An 18,612-nucleotide genomic window follows, 5' to 3' on the forward strand; every position below is an offset into this window, starting at 1 on the left:
AGTACAAGTGAAAATGAACTCAAAATGAAGATTTTTTATATCAATTTGCTGCATGTTATATTTATGGAGTTCCTTTCTCAGATACACATCATTTGTGTGTAAAACTTTTCCACCACTTAAGGCCACAGTACCTCTTACGGTCTGGGCATGTTCCACACAGGATTCAAACCCACGACTGGAATGGTTCGGGATTCGTGACGTGGTTTAACAACTTGCGCCACTCAGAGGACGTGAATTACAAAGCTGCAGAGGAGAGGCTTCAGTGTATGAATGAGCACACAAAATCATGTTAACGAGATTAGCATGCTAAGCTATCTTAATGCTAATGTAGCTTATGCTTATCCTGATAGCTGAAGAGCCACATTAGAAAGAATGGCATCTGGTTAGCATGCTAACCAATTATTATGCTAAGCTAACTAGCATAAGGCAACAAACACAGGCTAGGTCACCTATGGAGACAAATATCTTGGGAACGGTAGCGAATATCAAAAATCTATTCAGTCATTTCAGTCCAAAGATCATCTGAGCAAACTTTGGGCAAAATTTCTCAGTTGTTGGAACCAGCAACCACAGAGGATAAACCAATAACTTCTCTGACAACGCAAAGTATAGCTAGTTATAAATACTCATCAAAATGTATTCAACCTTCCCTGGCAAGCAGAGGAGAACCAATTTGCTAGCACACTTAGATACAGTTGTTAAACTTTCCTGATTAAACAGAGGATGAACCTTCTTCTCAAGCAAAGTAGAGGATAAACTACTGTTAACACATTGTAACTGTTGTTAAACTTCCCTGGTTGAACAGAGGATTAATCTTCTATGACTGCACAGAGGATATATCACCTTCACTGGTAAAGCAGAGGATAAATCTTCCCTAACTTTACAGAGGATAAACATTCTCTTGCAACATAGAGGATAACTACACTTACGAAAATTAACCTAAGTTTTAATTAAAAACCACAATTTTTTTTGTAGTAACTATGGTTTTTTTGTAGTTACCATGGTTTTTTTGTAGTTACCATGGTTTAACCCTCTAGGGTCGGCAAACGCGCCGGCACGTTTTTGCTGGATTTTCTTCACATAGTAGCACAATAAACTTAAATTACTCCGTCATTTATGGTCATACAGAAAAAAGAAATATGAAAAAAGAATCTGTGATATTTCTACTTTTATATGTGTCCACTTACAATCAAATCAAAACATTGTGCTTTTGTAAAATAAAGAAAATAAACAGAGTGTGCTTTCTGCCTCTCTGTCGAGGTGAACTTTTTTTTCTTGAGCACGTCTATAAACTGAAACAAAACTCAGCGAATACTTGTCACACATTTATGAGCCATATACCTTTAGAAACATTTAAGTGTGTACTTTTAAATGATCGGATTCAAACTGAAAACAAATATTCTCTGTTTAAGTAATTTGTATAAAACCAACAAGATGTCCAGTATCTCAAACGCTTGCTCATTATTTTTAATTTGACCACGCCCACACGCGCAAAAGAGATTCACATGCAAATCTCCACATGGAACGCGAACGCGCTCGTTACCTAAAAAAAAAAGCACAAAAAAACTTCACAAGTCTCTGCTTTTCGTCGAGTTTGGAAGACGCGCCTGAGCTTACATTGGATTTACCTCAGAAGAAGAAGAACGCGATTTGAAGACAAGAAAGATGTAAGGTAAGAAATTCTTAATTATTAGTTAGTTATTGTTGCATAAACTTCACATTGCATTTGAACTGTTGCTAGATATATGGTGAATATTATAATATTTAGACCCGTGTTTACTGTTACTGTGTTTGTGGATATCTGCTCAAACGTAGATATGTATAATATGGTAACCATAATGTTTCATATTTTGCAGCATGCTGTGCGTTTGAATGTATCATATTTTGGAGCGCGATCGCGTTTGAAAAGCAAAACGCACCAAACATTATGCTTTATCTTTTTACTTTTATCTCATTTCATATCATCATAACGAATGGAAACATTTGAAGTAACATATGATAATCAATATATTTTTTCTCTAGCATAGTTGTTACTGAAATCTTTTGGAAGATTTATAGGCTGCTATTGTTATTATTATTTTATGCAGCACTGCACATAGCCTATGCCTACAAGGCACAACAAACCTGGTGTTCATTATATTATATATTGTTGGAAACATTTATGTGTGTGTGTGTGTGTGTGTGTGTGTGTGTGTGTGTGTGTGTGTGTGTGTGTGTGTGTGTGTGTGTGCTGTGAATTTTAAAAAGCAATTTTAACCAGAAAAATTTAAAATTTATTCCCAAAATCGTGCAGGCCTCTTGATATCAGTATGTTCACTCTTTTTTTTTTTTTTTTTTCAGGGACCAGATGCCACTGAGTCCTGCTGACTTCAACATTCACATGAGTCTCTGTATATGAACATGGTAAAGTGAAAATCAAACACCTTGGAAATGAAAGGTATGTACAGTGTTTTTAGGAATGGCACAAAGGTCTCTGTCTTTGGATCATTGTTTTTAATAATGTGCTTTTTTGTCATTTGTTGTGTATCTTTGGATTATGTTATGTTGTAAATAAATCCAAACAATCAAAAAGCCATTCTTTTTTAAATCTCCTCATTCTTTGTGCAAGGTTGCTCAGAATGACAGGGCCTGATAGCTCCTAATAGCGCCATTAGGGAGGGTCTTTGTCTTTCTCAGGTGTGAAAACCATACATATTAATGATGTGATCACGCCTCCTCGCATAAAGCTTTCTTACAAAAAACACGTCTTACAATTTTTAAATCAATATATTGTCTTATCTGAATGAGCAGTCAGGATGATTTTCACATAGTTTTGGAGCAAATATTCTAGGCTACGTTATACAATTTTCAAAAGTCTTGTGAAGAAATAATCAGTATGGGTTTCATGACCTTATTTCAGTGACATTTTTTTTTTGTATTTTCACAAACCACGCATAAATGTCATTATCTCAAAACTGCAAACTTTTACATACATGCTGCTGACATATTATTGTAGCAGAGTTTGTGCTAAATACAGTGTAATCAGACTTTAGCCATGAAAATGTCACAAGTAACAGAAATAAGCACAAATGTCAGAGCATGTCAGAACACCTCCAGGGCCAGAAAACCCCTCAGACCCCAGAGGGTTAACTATGGTTTTTGTAGTAAAACCATTGTAACTACAAATTAACCATGGTTTTACTACAATAATCGTGGTTTAACCATGTTTTTTTTTTGTAATTACCATGGTTTAACTATGTTTTTTGTAGTAAAACCATAGTAACCATAAAAAGAACCATAGTTTTTAGACGTTTTTGGACGTTTGTCAACACATTGGCGCACTCCGCGCCCAGGAAAGATTTAACTTGTTAACTCATTTTACCCACTTATGCTACATATTCAGTTTGACACAAAATGTGAATGTAGAGGTAACGTTATCCATTCTTACTATTTTTATTTTATATAACCATCTTTTGTCATACAACGTCCTGTCATTTAGTTGTAATCTTTAATAAATACACCATTCTGATTTCACACATTTGCTCTGTATTGCTTGGAAACACAACATCATAAAAATGAGCCAGACAATACCTTTTTTCCCGCACATGTTTACTGGGTAGAAATGGAAAAACATGAAGCGCTGCATGCATATATTTGAGGGAAGTGGACCCACCATTCCCTTCACAGACATAAGTTGGGATAAATTCATTAAATCAGTGTTTCTGTGTAAAGACCTTGAGGGCTGTGGAATAACAAATTTATTAAATGTTTAATTTATATTCCAATATAAACTGAGAAAGTTTAGCAGTGGTTATGATGATTATATCAAGAGATTCCTGCCAGTCCTGTTCTCTAAATGAGTCAATGGCTGAGACTCTCACCCTCACCCTATGTCTTTATGCATTTCCTGACCATTACGCTCAATGTACAGCTGTGCTTTTGTCTCTGTGATCATGTGAAGGTATGGGTGATACTGTCAGGCTGATTGGATCATTTGAATGATAGTGTTATGCTGATTAAGGCCTGTTTCTCTTGAGCAAGCCAGATAACCTGCCAAACTGGTTTTCACTTGATTTAATCAAATCATCTTCTGCATTGTTTGAATTTGTCTCCACCTTCAAAAGTCCCTCCTCCTAAAATGCCTATAAGACACCATGTAATGTTATGTTACTTTAGATTGTTGGATGACTGCAGCCACGTACAGCAAAGTTCTCAATAAAGAATAACTTCTGTTTGAACACGATCCCAACGTCTCCTGGTCTGCTTTGAAGAAGGAAAAAGTTCCCTACAGTGCAGAGAAAATATTATAGCAGAACAGGCACTACAGGCATACAAGTTACAAAGCCATGAACCTAAGTAGTTATTACCATATACCATGTGTCAAAATGATTGATGACTTCCGGTCCCGCCCACTAGATAAGACATCTGGTCCCCGCCCTTCCGGTTGACCGTTGACATGTCCCGCCCTTTCTGTCGTGTATAGATAAGGATATGGATTGTCGTTTTGACCGTTCGATCATGCGTTTTGACAGTTTTATCTATCGCATATGTTGTTTTTATCTATTATCTTTCCGGCATATCGTGAGCTTAGAATTATAAGGTTCTATCTCCACTTTTGGTCGAAATTGAGTTTTTGACATAATCTGATCCATTAGGTGTTTATTAATGCCTGTGTGGTGTTATTTTTGTAAAAAAAAAAAAATTTGTTAATAGTTATTAATAAAATAAAAAGGTTCCATCTCACAAAACATAAACCGAGTTGGGATTATAAGGTTCTATCTCCAGTAGATTCAATATCCAATCAAAACCCTGAATGAACACGGACGAACCAATCAAAACCCACCTCTTAGCTCTGTAGCCTGGACACAGAGCTAAGGGCTGGACATTAGCCTGGACATTTGAAGCCGGTGAAAGATGGCATTTCCATCTTTCTATCTTTTTTTTAATAACAAATCAATCGTTCTTTCTTTCTCTCTTACTAATCTATCTATCTATCTATCTATCTATCTATCTATCTATCTATCTATCTATCTCAAACTGTTTCTATCTATCTTCAAACTGTTTCTATCTATCTTCAAACTTTATCTATCTATATATCTATCCTTAATAACTAATCAATCTTTCTTTCTTTCTTTCTTTCAAACTAATTCATCTTTCTTTCTTTCTAACTAATCTATCTTTCTTTCTTTCTAATCTTTCTTTCTTTCTAACTAATCTATCTTTCTTTCTTTCTTTCTTTCTAATATATCTTTATTTCTTACTAATCCATCTTTCTTTCTTTCTTTCTTTCTTTCTTTCTTTCTTTCTTTCTTTCTTTCTTTCTTTCTTTCTTTCTAACTAATCCATCTTTCTCTTTCTTTCTTTCTAACTAATCCATCTTTCTCTTTCTTTCTTTCTAACTAATCCATCTTTCTTTCTATCTTTCTTTCTTTCTAACTAATCCATCTTTCTTTCTTTCTTTCTAATAGATATTTCTTTCTAACTAATCCATCTTTCTTTCTTTCTTTCTTTCTTTCTTTCTAACTAATCCATCTTTCTTTCTTTCTAACTAATCCATCTTTCTTTCTTTCTTTCTTTCTTTCTTTCTTTCTTTCTAATAGATATTTCTTTCTAACTAATCTTTCTTTCTTTCTTTCTTTCTTTCTTTCTTTCTTTCTTTCTTTCTTTCTTTCTTTCTTTCTTTCTAATCCATCTTTCTATATTTATTTCTAACTAATCCATCTTTCTTTCTTTCTAACTAATCTATCTTTCTTTCTAATCTTTCTTTCTTTCTAACTAATCTATCTTTCTTTCTTTCTTTCTAATATATCTTTATTTCTTACTAATCCATCTCTCTTTCTTTCTTTCTAACTAATCCATCTTTCTCTTTCTTTCTTTCTAACTAATCCTTCTTTCTTTCTTTCTTTCTTTCTAACTAATCCATCTTTCTTTCTTTCTTTCTTTCTAACTAATCCTTTCTTTCTTTCTTTTTCTTTCTTTCTTTCTTTCTTTCTTTCTTTCTTTCTTTCTTTCTTTCTTTCTTTCTTTTTCTTTCTTTCTTTCTTTCTTTCTTTCTAATCCATCTTTCTATCTTTCTAACTAATCCATCTTTCTTTCTTTCTTTCTTTCTTTCTAACTAATCCATCTTTCTATCTTTCTAACTAATCCATCTTTCTTTCTTTCTTTCTTTCTTTCTTTCTTTCTTTCTAACTAATCCTTTCTTTTTCTTTCTTTCTTTCTTTCTTTCTTTCTTTCTTTCTTTCTTTCTTTCTTTCTTTCTAATCCATCTTTCTATATTTCTTTCTAACTAATCCATCTTTCTTTCTTTCTAACTAATATATCTTTCTTTCTAATCTTTCTTTCTTTCTAACTAATCTATCTTTCTTTCTTTCTTTCTTTCTAATATATCTTTATTTCTTACTAATCCTTCTTTCTTTCTTTCTTTCTTTCTTTCTTTCTTTCTTTCTTTCTTTCTAACTAATCCATCTTTCTTTCTTTCTAACTAATCCATCTTTCTCTTTCTTTTTTTCTAACTAATCCATCTTTCTCTTTCTTTCTTTCTAACTAATCCATCTTTCTTTCTATCTTTCTTTCTTTCTAATAGATATTTCTTTCTAACTAATCCTTCTTTCTTTCTTTCTTTCTTTCTTTCTTTCTTTCTTTCTAACTAATCCATCTTTCTTTCTTTCTTTCTTTCTAACTAATCCTTTCTTTCTTTCTTTCTTTCTTTTTCTTTCTTTCTTTCTGTCTAATCCATCTTTCTATCTTTCTAACTAATCCATCTTTCTTTCTTTCTTTCTTTCTAACTAATCCATCTTTCTATCTTTCTAACTAATCCATCTTTCTTTCTTTCTTTCCTTCTTTCTTTCTTTCTAACTAATCCTTTCTTTTTCTTTCTTTCTTTCTTTCTTTCTAATCCATCTTTCTATATTTCTTTCTAACTAATCCATCTTTCTTTCTTTCTAACTAATCTATCTTTCTTTCTAATCTTTCTTTCTTTCTAACTAATCTATCTTTCTTTCTTTCTTTCTTTCTAATATATCTTTATTTCTTACTAATCCTTATTTCTTTCTTTCTTTCTTTCTTTCTTTCTAACTAATCCATCTTTCTTTCTTTCTAACTAATCCATCTTTCTCTTTCTTTCTTTCTAACTAATCAATCTTTCTTTCTTTCTTTCTAACTAATCCATCTTTCTTTCTTTCTTTCTAATAGATATTTCTTTCTAACTAATCCATCTTTCTTTCTTTCTTTCTTTCTAACTAATCCATTTTTCTTTCTTTCTAACTAATCCATCTTTCTTTCTTTCTTTCTTTCTTTCTAATAGATATTTCTTTCTAACTAATCCTTCTTTCTTTCTTTCTTTCTTTCTAACTAATCCATCTTTCTTTCTTTCTTTCTTTCTAACTAATCCTTTCTTTCTTTCTTTCTTTCTTTTTCTTTCTTTCTTTCTTTCTGTCTAATCCATCTTTCTATCTTTCTAACTAATCCATCTTTCTTTCTTTCTTTCTTTCTTTCTTTCTTTCTAACTAATCCATCTTTCTATCTTTCTAACTAATCCATCTTTCTTTCTTTCTTTCTTTCTTTCTAACTAATCCTTTCTTTTTCTTTCTTTCTTTCTTTCTTTCTAATCCATCTTTCTATATTTCTTTCTAACTAATCCATCTTTCTTTCTAACTAATCCATCTTTAATTTTTTTAAATGTTTCAGAGCACAGAGGGGGTGGGGGTGGAAAGGGATGAAAACGTGTTTTCATCATAATGTTACACAATATTTTGTATGTTTTAATCTACTAAATGAACCGTTTTTAATGTATGTAAGATGCTTCCTAAATGTTTTTACAGTACAGAGGAGTGGGGTGTAGTATGTGAAGAAAACCTTTTTTGTTTAGCTGTAATTTTTCCATGTCCATGTTCTTTGAAAAAAACAAAAAAACAATTTTCTTACAAACTTGCTTGGCTTTGATGTATGCTATACTATTATATATTATATTATATACTACAAGCTGTGTGCTTGTATTATAAATATATAAATTGATTAAAATCAATGGTTATATACATTTATTCTTTGAAATGTGGGGTTTTATTTGTAAAAGTGGAGATAGAACCTTATAATCCCAAACAGAATCAGAGCTCTCAGAATTATAAGGTTCTATCTCCATTTGGGCCATCTTAAAAAATCCCATTTCCAAATGTGCCAGGATTTTGATATTCTATCCTCAAAGTACCTGTAGGGTGATGGTCTTGTTGAGCTATAATAGTAGATTATACTACATAACAGTTTTGCCAGCTGGGATGTAAAAACTTTGATGCTAAATATCTCAGAACTACCCTAAACGGAGATAGAACCTTATAATTCTAAGCTCACGCTATGTTGTTATGGTTTGCCCTATCGTCCTAGCTAGTCGTAGATAATGTGGTTTTGACAGAAAGTTTGAAGACTGTGTCACACACAAGCATTATCTCTTGTGCACACAAGCTGGGTGTATTTTCTGTGTTTTTGATAGACATCTGTTTTTTGACAGAAAGTTTGACTTTGTTGTCCAGTTCAGTTATGTGTGTCTGGCTATGTGGCATCACAAGTGCTGTTAGGAAATGTGTCAGCATGTGATATCTCTGCTACGCAGACGTCCACCCTCACATTCCTGAGGTAGCAGCAAAAGTGAGAAAAAAAGAGAGTTGGTCCCTAAACATGTTTTATATTTCACACAAATAATATAAAAATACTTACTAAAAATCTACTGAAACCATTTAATTCAGTTTTAGATAAACAAAAGAATAAAAAAATCATATTACATAAACATTCCGTTCTTTAGGCCTATAAGTGTATAAAATAAAATAGCTATCTTGCTAATTTAACTAAAGTTGAAAACCATTCAGTTCTTTATAAAAGTATATAATGAAATGCTTATAAAATAAATATCTTATTGATCCAATTGTTTTTGATAAACAAAAGAATAAAAATCATATTACATAAAAAAGGGTATACATTAAAATGGTTATCTTGCTAATTTAACTAAAGTTGAAAAACATTCTGTTCTTTAAAAGTATATAAAAAAATAAAAAATAAAAATCTACTGAAATTTCAGTTTTAGATAAAAATAAAATTCATCTAAGTCTGCTGACTGAAGATTTCATGAAGCACCAGACAAATGGTATGTGTGTGTGTGTGTGTGTGTGTGTGTGTGTGTGTGTGTGTGTGTGTGTGTGTATGTGTGTGTGTGCGTACGTGTGTCTGTGACAGGTTCCGGTAAATTAGCGTGCCGTCATCTTTCTGAATTTATTTCAAAACATAATCGTAAAAGTTTAAATATGATCTTTTAAAATTAAAAGACTGTTTAAATAAAATCTTTAAAGTTTGAATACATTCATATCTTCTATTTATCTTTTAGAAGATTACTGTAATGATTTTGTTTAACGGTAACCTAAAGTATAATTGTTATTAAACAATGTCTGTCTGTTCAAAAACTTTAGATTGTAGAAAAACTGTACTTTTTAGTCGTTTTAAATCTCATTTATATGAAAAGATTCAATCAGCATTTTTTTTGTCCATGCGGGGTTTCAATTTTTATGGTGGGGGCTTTCCATAGCTATAATGAATTTTGTACCGTACACCTAAACACAGAAAACTACATTTGTACATTTTCAAAATGAAATAAATAAACAAATCATTTAATATAATTTTGTGCACACACACGGTTCTAAAAAATGAACTAATCTCTATTTTAAATTAAATTATTATTAATAACATATGTTACTAAAATGTAAACAAAGTTTTAGCTAAATAAATATATAAACAAAAACACCTTACAGCCCCAGATCCTTCAGAGATAAACCACAGTGTGAACTGAAGCTTCAAGAAACAGGGTATCAGACCAGATGAGTCTCGGGGGACAATGTCACAGTAAATCTAGTCTGCTAACGCCTTTCCAGAGTACATCCAGAGTTTATACTAAATTCATTTAAAAGCATAACCTTAAAAGTTTAAATCAAATCTTTAAAGTTTTATTAAATCAAATCTTTAAAGTTTTATCTTCTAAGAAGACTTATGTATTATTTTTAATAAACAACGTCTGTTCAAAAACATTAGATTGTTGAAAAACTGTGCTTGGGCATCTTAGATCTTTTGTCCATACAACATGTTGTCAAAGTTTTGTTGTTGTGTTGTTTTTAAGAAATCCGAGGACTCCACATTGCTCTTATTTAGACTAAGTTGTATCATTTGCAAAATCACTGACACGGCATAAGTAAAGTTGGTCTTGAGCGAATATTTAATTTTACTCGTCTTAATTCAAAGTAAAAGATCATATCATTTTTACTTGCATCTCCCGAACTATCCTTAATCAGTGTGGAAACACACAGGGTGAAACCCTTTTCTGAGAATATCGGTTATCTACTCAAAATATATGTAGAAGTGTAAATCTGGTGTTTAAAATCTGTCTGGTGGCCGCATGAATAGACTTTGGGGAGAGCTGATGATACTATCTATAGCAGGAAGCATGCCCTTTGACCTCCTCGATTGTGGAGGCTTTTTTGTTTGTTTGTTTGTTTTTTGTTAAAGACCCAACTACAAGTTAGTTCTCCCAAAAGAATTTCTCCCATCTAGTGGTTCTCCCATCTACTCGCTTTTTCAAATGCGTGTTGCAACTGCGGTAGCCGTAATGTGTCAAGAAGCTATGACAACATGGCTTCCAATAGCACATCATTGAGTTTAACGATACATGTTCTACTGTTATGGCAGCTATATAATGATTTACACAACCAAGCAATGAAAAAAGCTTGTAATTTAGACCATACCTTTGACTTACCTGTCGAGAAGAAATCAGGCAACTTCCCTTTCAAAGTCTTTCTCCTTCATTAGCTCTTTCCACATGGGGAAAAGCTATCCCGATATTTATTTACATACCGATAAATTAAGTTTTAGCTTTTAGGCGATGAGGATTCCTTCTCCTGCATAACTATGATCCAGAATTATAATGTACTGTGCAGCCTTTTCAAATTTGTCTGGGGCAGTATCAACGTCTCTCATATGGTCTAGCGGTTAGGATTCCTGGTTTTCATCCAGGTGGCCCGGGTTTCGACTCCCGGTATGGGAAGACAATTTTTTTTACATTGTCAACAAAATTCAAGTTCATCAATAATCATTTTTAGTTATCCATAGTCTTGGAGGCCTACACGAACTGCAGAAACAAGCAGAAGATATGTAAAAACTCATAAATGCTGTTTCAGTACTGAATCATTTTCACAAATACAATTATATAGAATTCAGAAAATTTCACTATGGAATATTTACTTTATCATTTAGTACATCATCATTTAAACTTTTCATCTCATAATTATGACGCATAGTCATAATTTTAATTTAAACTTTTTGTCATAATTATTACTTAATTCAGAATTACAATTTTTGTCAATTACGCCTTTTTAACGTAACACTATTTTGATGGTCCTTTTGAATGTGCTGTTGACTATAGTAGTGTTGATGATGAAACGTCTTGAGTTAGGCTAGCGCTTTTTGTCCCTCTCTGTTATTATAGTGTTTCAAGATGGCGGAACGGCACGGAAGCCTCCTTGGACTTACCCGCCCCCATGTAAATAAAGATAAGAAATGTTTCGCTTACGAGGATAAGTCAGATCATTGGCAGAGGTCATTTTACACCCATGAGGACATATTTTATGAATACAGACAATGATTTTAGCTAATAAAATACCATTTTTTTCAACGAGCGAATCTACACATGAGAGGCCTTCAGAAGTCATAACTTCAGGGGTCAACAGCTTAGGCCCCGTTGGTTTAGGTATTTGTAAAAATCAAATACTGTATTACACTTTTCAAAGTTACAATAAAAAGACCTGTTGTGTTCTGACACAAGGCCATTAACTTGTTTTTATAAATGTATTTTGCTTATTTCTACAAATATCGGCCTGAAAATTGAAAAATCAGAAAAAGAAGAAAAAAACAGTGTTTTAAAATACAACTAAACCATGATAATGTTTAGTTTAGATGTTGATGACTAAGCTTCTGGCATATAGTGCAACCACGCAACAAGAAATCTAATATTGGTGTAATCTTTGCTAGGTCTCACTCATGACACACAACTTTGTAAATAAACATTTTCAAAATGTAATTTAACCATATTTTATTGATTAATATTATGGCTTCATGTTGATTTAAAGTTTTTAATTGTTATTAACTAATACCTTTATCTTTTAACATCCGGCACAAAATGAAAGAGATGTATTATTTGAAAAAAAAAAAAAAAAAAAAAAAAAAAAAAAAAATGGAATGTTCACAATCACTATGTGTCAAAAACAGTATGCGTGTAAATAGTTGTGCTAAGTTCCACACCCTATGGACTAACTTTAAAAAACAAAACAAAAATACACATACATATATATATATATATATATAACATACACAAATCATTTCTTAACTAAGCAACTGCTTCTTAAATTATCAGACACTCACCGCACTGATGTTAACATCACCATATATTGTGTTTTCTACCATGATTGTAGTAACTATTGTCCCACCATTCTTCTGGGCAATTGTTAAGTTAAGCTGATTAGGGTTCTGAATTAATGGCTGTCCCAATGATGTAGAAATATTATGCTTTCGTCGTTGTGGAAGGTTGTTAGGCTGTTGAACGTCACCATCTGTTAAAAAATGAACAATTAAATACACAACCAAAAACCATGTAAACATTATAGTAAAGCTTATTGAAGATTGAGAAACATATTGATTACTAACAAAGTAAATTATACAACTTTTCCTACGTTTGATATTCTTTTTTCTGATTTTTTTCACTATGGACTTGATCCTTTTTAATGCTGTTTTCTCTCCATATTTATTCTGTAGTTCCTCTACTGTGTCTTCCAACCTCCCTGTTGTTCCTCTCCAGCTGTGTTAACCAAAGACAAACAGTTAGAAGAATAAAATGTATGTACAATAGCAAAAATAAAGTTGGTCATTAGTTGTTAGGGTTAGATACACCTGTAGACACATTCATACACCCGTCCGCCTGTTTTCATTTAGCATGCACCAGAGTTCAAACATTCACTTTTTCACTTTTTATTTATTACATCGAGAGAAAACATGAATACGACACACTGCACTTGGATGAATACATTTATTAGATTTATTTAATAATATTACCAGTTCCATATTATCTTTATTAAAAAATAAGGCAATAAATGATTTTATTTTTTAAATTTGACTGCATTCTTTACTTTTTGATTTATGAATTATAACAGACTGATGGGAAAAACATTATTTTGCAGTTACTTTTTTAAAATTTGTTTTATTATTCAACTATCTCTTTCTTTTTGTTAGATTTTATTAGTTGTAATTTTATATATAAACATTTAACTTTTAAAATAAATGTTTTACAACAACATCACCATCTTCCGCTATATTTGGGCCTCCATGCTCATCTATTTACAGTATATGATATTGGTGAAGGGGGCCAGCATGAATATATTTTTTAGGGGGCCCCCGAATTCTCTACGGCCCCGTTCACATCGCATCGTAAGCGCATAATATCACCTGCTCAAGTACGTCTTGACGAGTTTCTTCTGTATTAAACAGCGAATCTTCTCAGTCAGATCGTCGCAAGATCTCAGGAATCCTCTCACACTGCTTGTGTTCACGAGCTCCATCGCTAACGATTCAAACTTCCATAAAGCGCGCCAAAACAGCAGCGCGGAGATGTGACGTCATGTGTCGAGCGGGCGCTCGTAAAAAGCACATCTTTGCATTTCTTCTGAAACAACAATTTTTAACATCACTATCGCAACACTTATCGTATTGCCGGCTGGGATTGTAATGTTTTGTATGCCGTTTTCTTTACACTCACCCCGGATATCTGTTTCCTGCAGTTAGCTGTAATGTTAGTGAACTCTAGGTCTTCTCTTTGTTCATATACGACAGTATTCGCATGAATTGGCTTGATTTGATAAAATTATGTTTTAAACAATCATCTTCACTTGAGACATTTACATTATACCGTCCTAGTTTTTAAATAGCGCTAAAATGTATATTTTAACCCTTTATGCGGATATGCCGCACAAGGTTCTCTGTTCTCTGGTTCTGTGTTTTTAAAAATAAAGACAAGGATACCTCTTTCTATAAGCGACCCTTAAAATCTGTGCATACAACAAAACACGTGTAGGTGTACGATGATTTATCAGAAAATTACTTTTGTTTGAAGAAAAACTTAAATCAGCTGGTGCTTGATAACTATTGAAGTTATGATGATGCGATATTTATCACGTTTTCATTTTAACTCAATACTCTATGAACTTTAACATCTTGTTGGTCAAATTAACTAAAGCCTGCGCAAAATGTTTGTTGCGAACAATTCACCTATGCTGAGGCGAGAGGCGGACCCCAGTCGTTGTCATGATAAATATTTCAGGACATCGCACGATCTAGCTCTACTAGCCACAGACTGCTGTGCTACTGCAACAAAAGTTGAAAGTCCTGTTTGCCTGAACCTGACGCAAACTTCCGACCCAAAAACACAAGGCTTGGATAATTGTGCCGCAAGGACTCAGGAGATTCAAGGAACAGTCGGGACTATTCTGCACGAATTAAAAGACAAACCATTCATCGCCGCTAAGCTAGAAGAAATCAGCGCGAGACTTCTGGACAAACCCTGCGAGGAAATAGTGCACGACGTCGTTGATCTCTGGGAAGGTCTCTCGATCGTGAATGGAGAGTGACCAAGACCCCACCAGTATGGGTGCTGCCTGTAGCCTAAAGAGCTGTATGGAATTCATGTTTAAAGACCATTACAGACACCAGATGACCGAACTGATGAATAAGATTATTGCGGATGCATCCCACCCTGATACACCGTGTTATGAAACTGTGCGTGAGGCAAATCTCAAGAAAAATATGATACATATAAGAGGACTGGCTAATTCATGGGACGATTTGACGGACAAATGCGCTTATGGTACCGATCCGCCTGATGTAATGATAAAACAGGTTCTAGATATGATGTGTGAATCACAATCCCTACTAGGGATCACCGATGTGCTGTGTACTTGTACGTATGTGGCGGATGTCTGTACCGAGCTGGTAAAGAATTCAAAAGAATATGACTCCGATGATGAGGATGATGCTGTTCAAATTGTCGAAGTGATTAAAAACGTTGAAAAAATTATCGAAATGTATGTCGATTACATCCTAGATCGTAACATGATGGCCTGCCGTGACTTTCTTTTCTGGTTAGATTACCGTTGACTTCATTTTACTTAGACTATGCATGTAACATTGTTATATCCAATTGTATTATATTTTATGGTATAACCATTTTGTACTAACATCATTATATTCAATTTTACTTAGATTTTGTTGTACTAACATTATTATTATTATATCAATGTATATTGTATTATAATCATTTTTACTATCTTCTATTATATCCATGTATATTGTATTATAATCATTTTTACTATCTTCTATTATATCCATTTTTACTTGTGTTATATTAACATCATTTATCCATGTTTACTTATATCATGTATCCTGTAACTTTTTTAATAAAAGATTGATTCAAACCACATGTACGCGTTATTCTTTTGCAGCGGTTGAAACGGCAGCATGTCGGAGCTCATGAAAAAGGCTTATTATACACCCTCCAACCCCGGCTCTTTAGGGGGTAAAAAACGATTAAAGGACGCCGTCTTAAAAGAAAGTGGGGTCCGTTTAAGCGATAAAAAGGTTTCAGAATGGCTGGCTGGTGAGGATGCTTACACATTACACAAAACAGCGCCTATAAAATACAAACGAAACAGAGTGGTCGTGTACGGGGTCGATACTCAGTTCCAGGCCGATCTAGTCGACATGATCGCCTACACCTAGGATAACGACGGTAATAAATATCTACTGACGTGCATAGACGTATTTAGCAAGTACGCGTGGACTCTCGAGGTCGCTAGAGCGTTCGAGTCTATACTCGAAGAGGGTCGTGTGCCACAGAAATTGCAGACGGATCAGGGGAAAGAATTTTTTAACAAACAATTTCAAGATGTAATGAAAAGGTACGACATTAATCATTTCGCTACCGCTACCGATTTGAAAGCCAGCGTCGTAGAACGATTTAATAGAACGTTAAAGAGTCGTATGTGGAGATTTTTAACGGCTACAAATTCCCGACGATACATAGATGTTTTACAAGACATTATGCAGGGGTACAACACCAGCCATCACCGAAGTATCAGAATGAGACCCGGTTACATGGATATGTCTCACCAGCGCCCTCCGGCTTGTCACAATCTTGGCATGCGTCGGGAACAGGAACGCCTTGACACCTTTAAGAAATGGACTCCTGCTGCATTATCTCCTGCCGAGCTTGCCAAAGCTGGTTTCTACTACCTTGGCCAGGGCGACAGAGTGGCTTGCTTCAGTTGTGGAGGCCAGCTTAGCAACTGGGAACCGGGAGATCGTGCAGTATCAGAGCACCAGAGACATTACCCCAGCTGCCGTTTCGTTCGAGGTGTCTGTGCAGATAATGTACCTTTATCTAGCCCTTTCAATGTATCGGCAATGCAACGGTGTGAAGAAAGGTTGCTCACATTTGTCTACTGGCCCTCAAGAATAACTGTTCGACCAGAACAATTGGCTAAGGCTGGTTTTTACTATGTTGGTCGTAATGTTGACGTGAAGTGCTTTTGTTGCGATGGTGTACTCGGATGTTGGGAGTCTGGTGATGATCCATGGGTAGAACATGCCAAGTGGTTTCCAAGATGTGAATACCTCTTGCAAGAAAAGGGCCAAGAGTTTGTTCATCAGATTCAAGCAAGATTGCCAAGACTATTTGAGCAGCTATTGACTAATGGAGACAGCGACTCAAGAGAATTTGTGAGAGAACAAGAGAACAATCCTGTGGTGAAGTCTGCTTTAGAGATGGAATTTGAGTGTGGCCCGACGCCCCAGACAAATGAAGCTGCATCCCCTAGTCAAGATCTTTCAGACTTGCCTATGGAGGAACAGTTAAAAAGACTTCAAGAGGAGCGCACATGCAAAGTTTGCATGGATAAGGAAGTGAACATTGTCTTCATCCCCTGTGGTCACCTAGTTGTGTGCAAAGAATGTGCACCTTCTCTGCGCAAGTGCCCCATATGTAGAGGATTGGTCAAAGGCGCTGTCCGTACTTTCCTATCCTAAAGTTTTCCTATCATTTGCATTTAACTTAATAAATAATAAAAACAAAGGAGAAGTTTATTATTTTCACTCAGTCCAGTAACAAAATTTGTTTAAACATTACACGTTTAAAACATATGGCTAAATTGTTCACCATAAGTTCTGTTACACACATTTAGAAAGTAGCTAGGATGCGCAGGCTTTAGTTAATTTGACCAACAAGATGTTAAAGTTCATAGAGTATTGAGTTAAAATGAAAACGTGATAAATATCGCATCATCATAACTTCAATAGTTATCAAGCACCAGCTGATTTAAGTTTTTCTTCAAACAAAAGTAATTTTCTGATAAATCATCGTACACCTACACGTGTTTTGTTGTATGCACAGATTTTAAGGGTCGCTTATAGAAAGAGGTATCCTTGTCTTTATTTTTAAAAACACAGAACCAGAGAACAGAGAACCTTGTGCGGCATATCCGCATAAAGGGTTAAAATATACATTTTAGCGCTATTTAAAAACTAGGACGGTATAATGTAAATGTCTCAAGTGAAGATGATTGTTTAAAACATAATTTTATCAAATCAAGCCAATTCATGCGAATACTGTCGTATATGAACAAAGAGAAGACCTAGAGTTCACTAACATTACAGCTAACTGCAGGAAACAGATATCCGGGGTGAGTGTAAAGAAAACGGCATACAAAACATTACAATCCCAGCCGGCAATACGATAAGTGTTGCGATAGTGATGTTAAAAATTGTTGTTTCAGAAGAAATGCAAAGATGTGCTTTTTACGAGCGCCCGCTCGACACATGACGTCACATCTCCGCGCTGCTGTTTTGGCGCGCTTTATGGAAGTTTGAATCGTTAGCGATGGAGCTCGTGAACACAAGCAGTGTGAGAGGATTCCTGAGATCTTGCGACGATCTGACTGAGAAGATTCGCTGTTTAATACAGAAGAAACTCGTCAAGACGTACTTGAGCAGGTGATATTATGCGCTTACGATGCGATGTGAACGGGGCCGTAGAGAATTCGGGGGCCCCCTAAAAAATATATTCATGCTGGCCCCCTTCACCAATATCATATACTGTAAATAGATGAGCATGGAGGCCCAAATATAGCGGAAGATGGTGATGTTGTTGTAAAACATTTATTTTAAAAGTTAAATGTTTATATATAAAATTACAACTAATAAAATCTAACAAAAAGAAAGAGATAGTTGAATAATAAAACAAATTTTAAAAAAGTAACTGCAAAATAATGTTTTTCCCATCAGTCTGTTATAATTCATAAATCAAAAAGTAAAGAATGCAGTCAAATTTAAAAAATAAAATCATTTATTGCCTTATTTTTTAATAAAGATAATATGGAACTGGTAATATTATTAAATAAATCTAATAAATGTATTCATCCAAGTGCAGTGTGTCGTATTCATGTTTTCTCTCGATGTAATAAATAAAAAGTGAAAAAGTGAATGTTTGAACTCTGGTGCATGCTAAATGAA

At 34.1% G+C, this 18,612-nt stretch overlaps 1 protein-coding gene across 1 annotated transcript; it reads left to right on the plus strand.

Moving 5' to 3' along the window:
* Positions 1 to 16,185: 16,185 nt before the first annotated feature.
* LOC307159878 (putative inhibitor of apoptosis) lies at positions 16,186 to 17,130 on the plus strand (the record flags this gene model as incomplete). The annotated part of the gene is made up of 1 exon (XM_079873577.1): positions 16,186 to 17,130. One exon carries the CDS (start codon positions 16,186 to 16,188, stop codon positions 17,128 to 17,130), a length of 945 nt encoding a protein of 314 aa, XP_079729703.1.
* Between the last annotated feature and the right edge of the window lie 1,482 nt (positions 17,131 to 18,612).

This window comes from Squalius cephalus (assembly GCF_949319135.1).
Source record: "Squalius cephalus genome assembly, chromosome: 6".
Lineage (NCBI taxonomy): Eukaryota > Metazoa > Chordata > Actinopteri > Cypriniformes > Leuciscidae > Squalius > Squalius cephalus.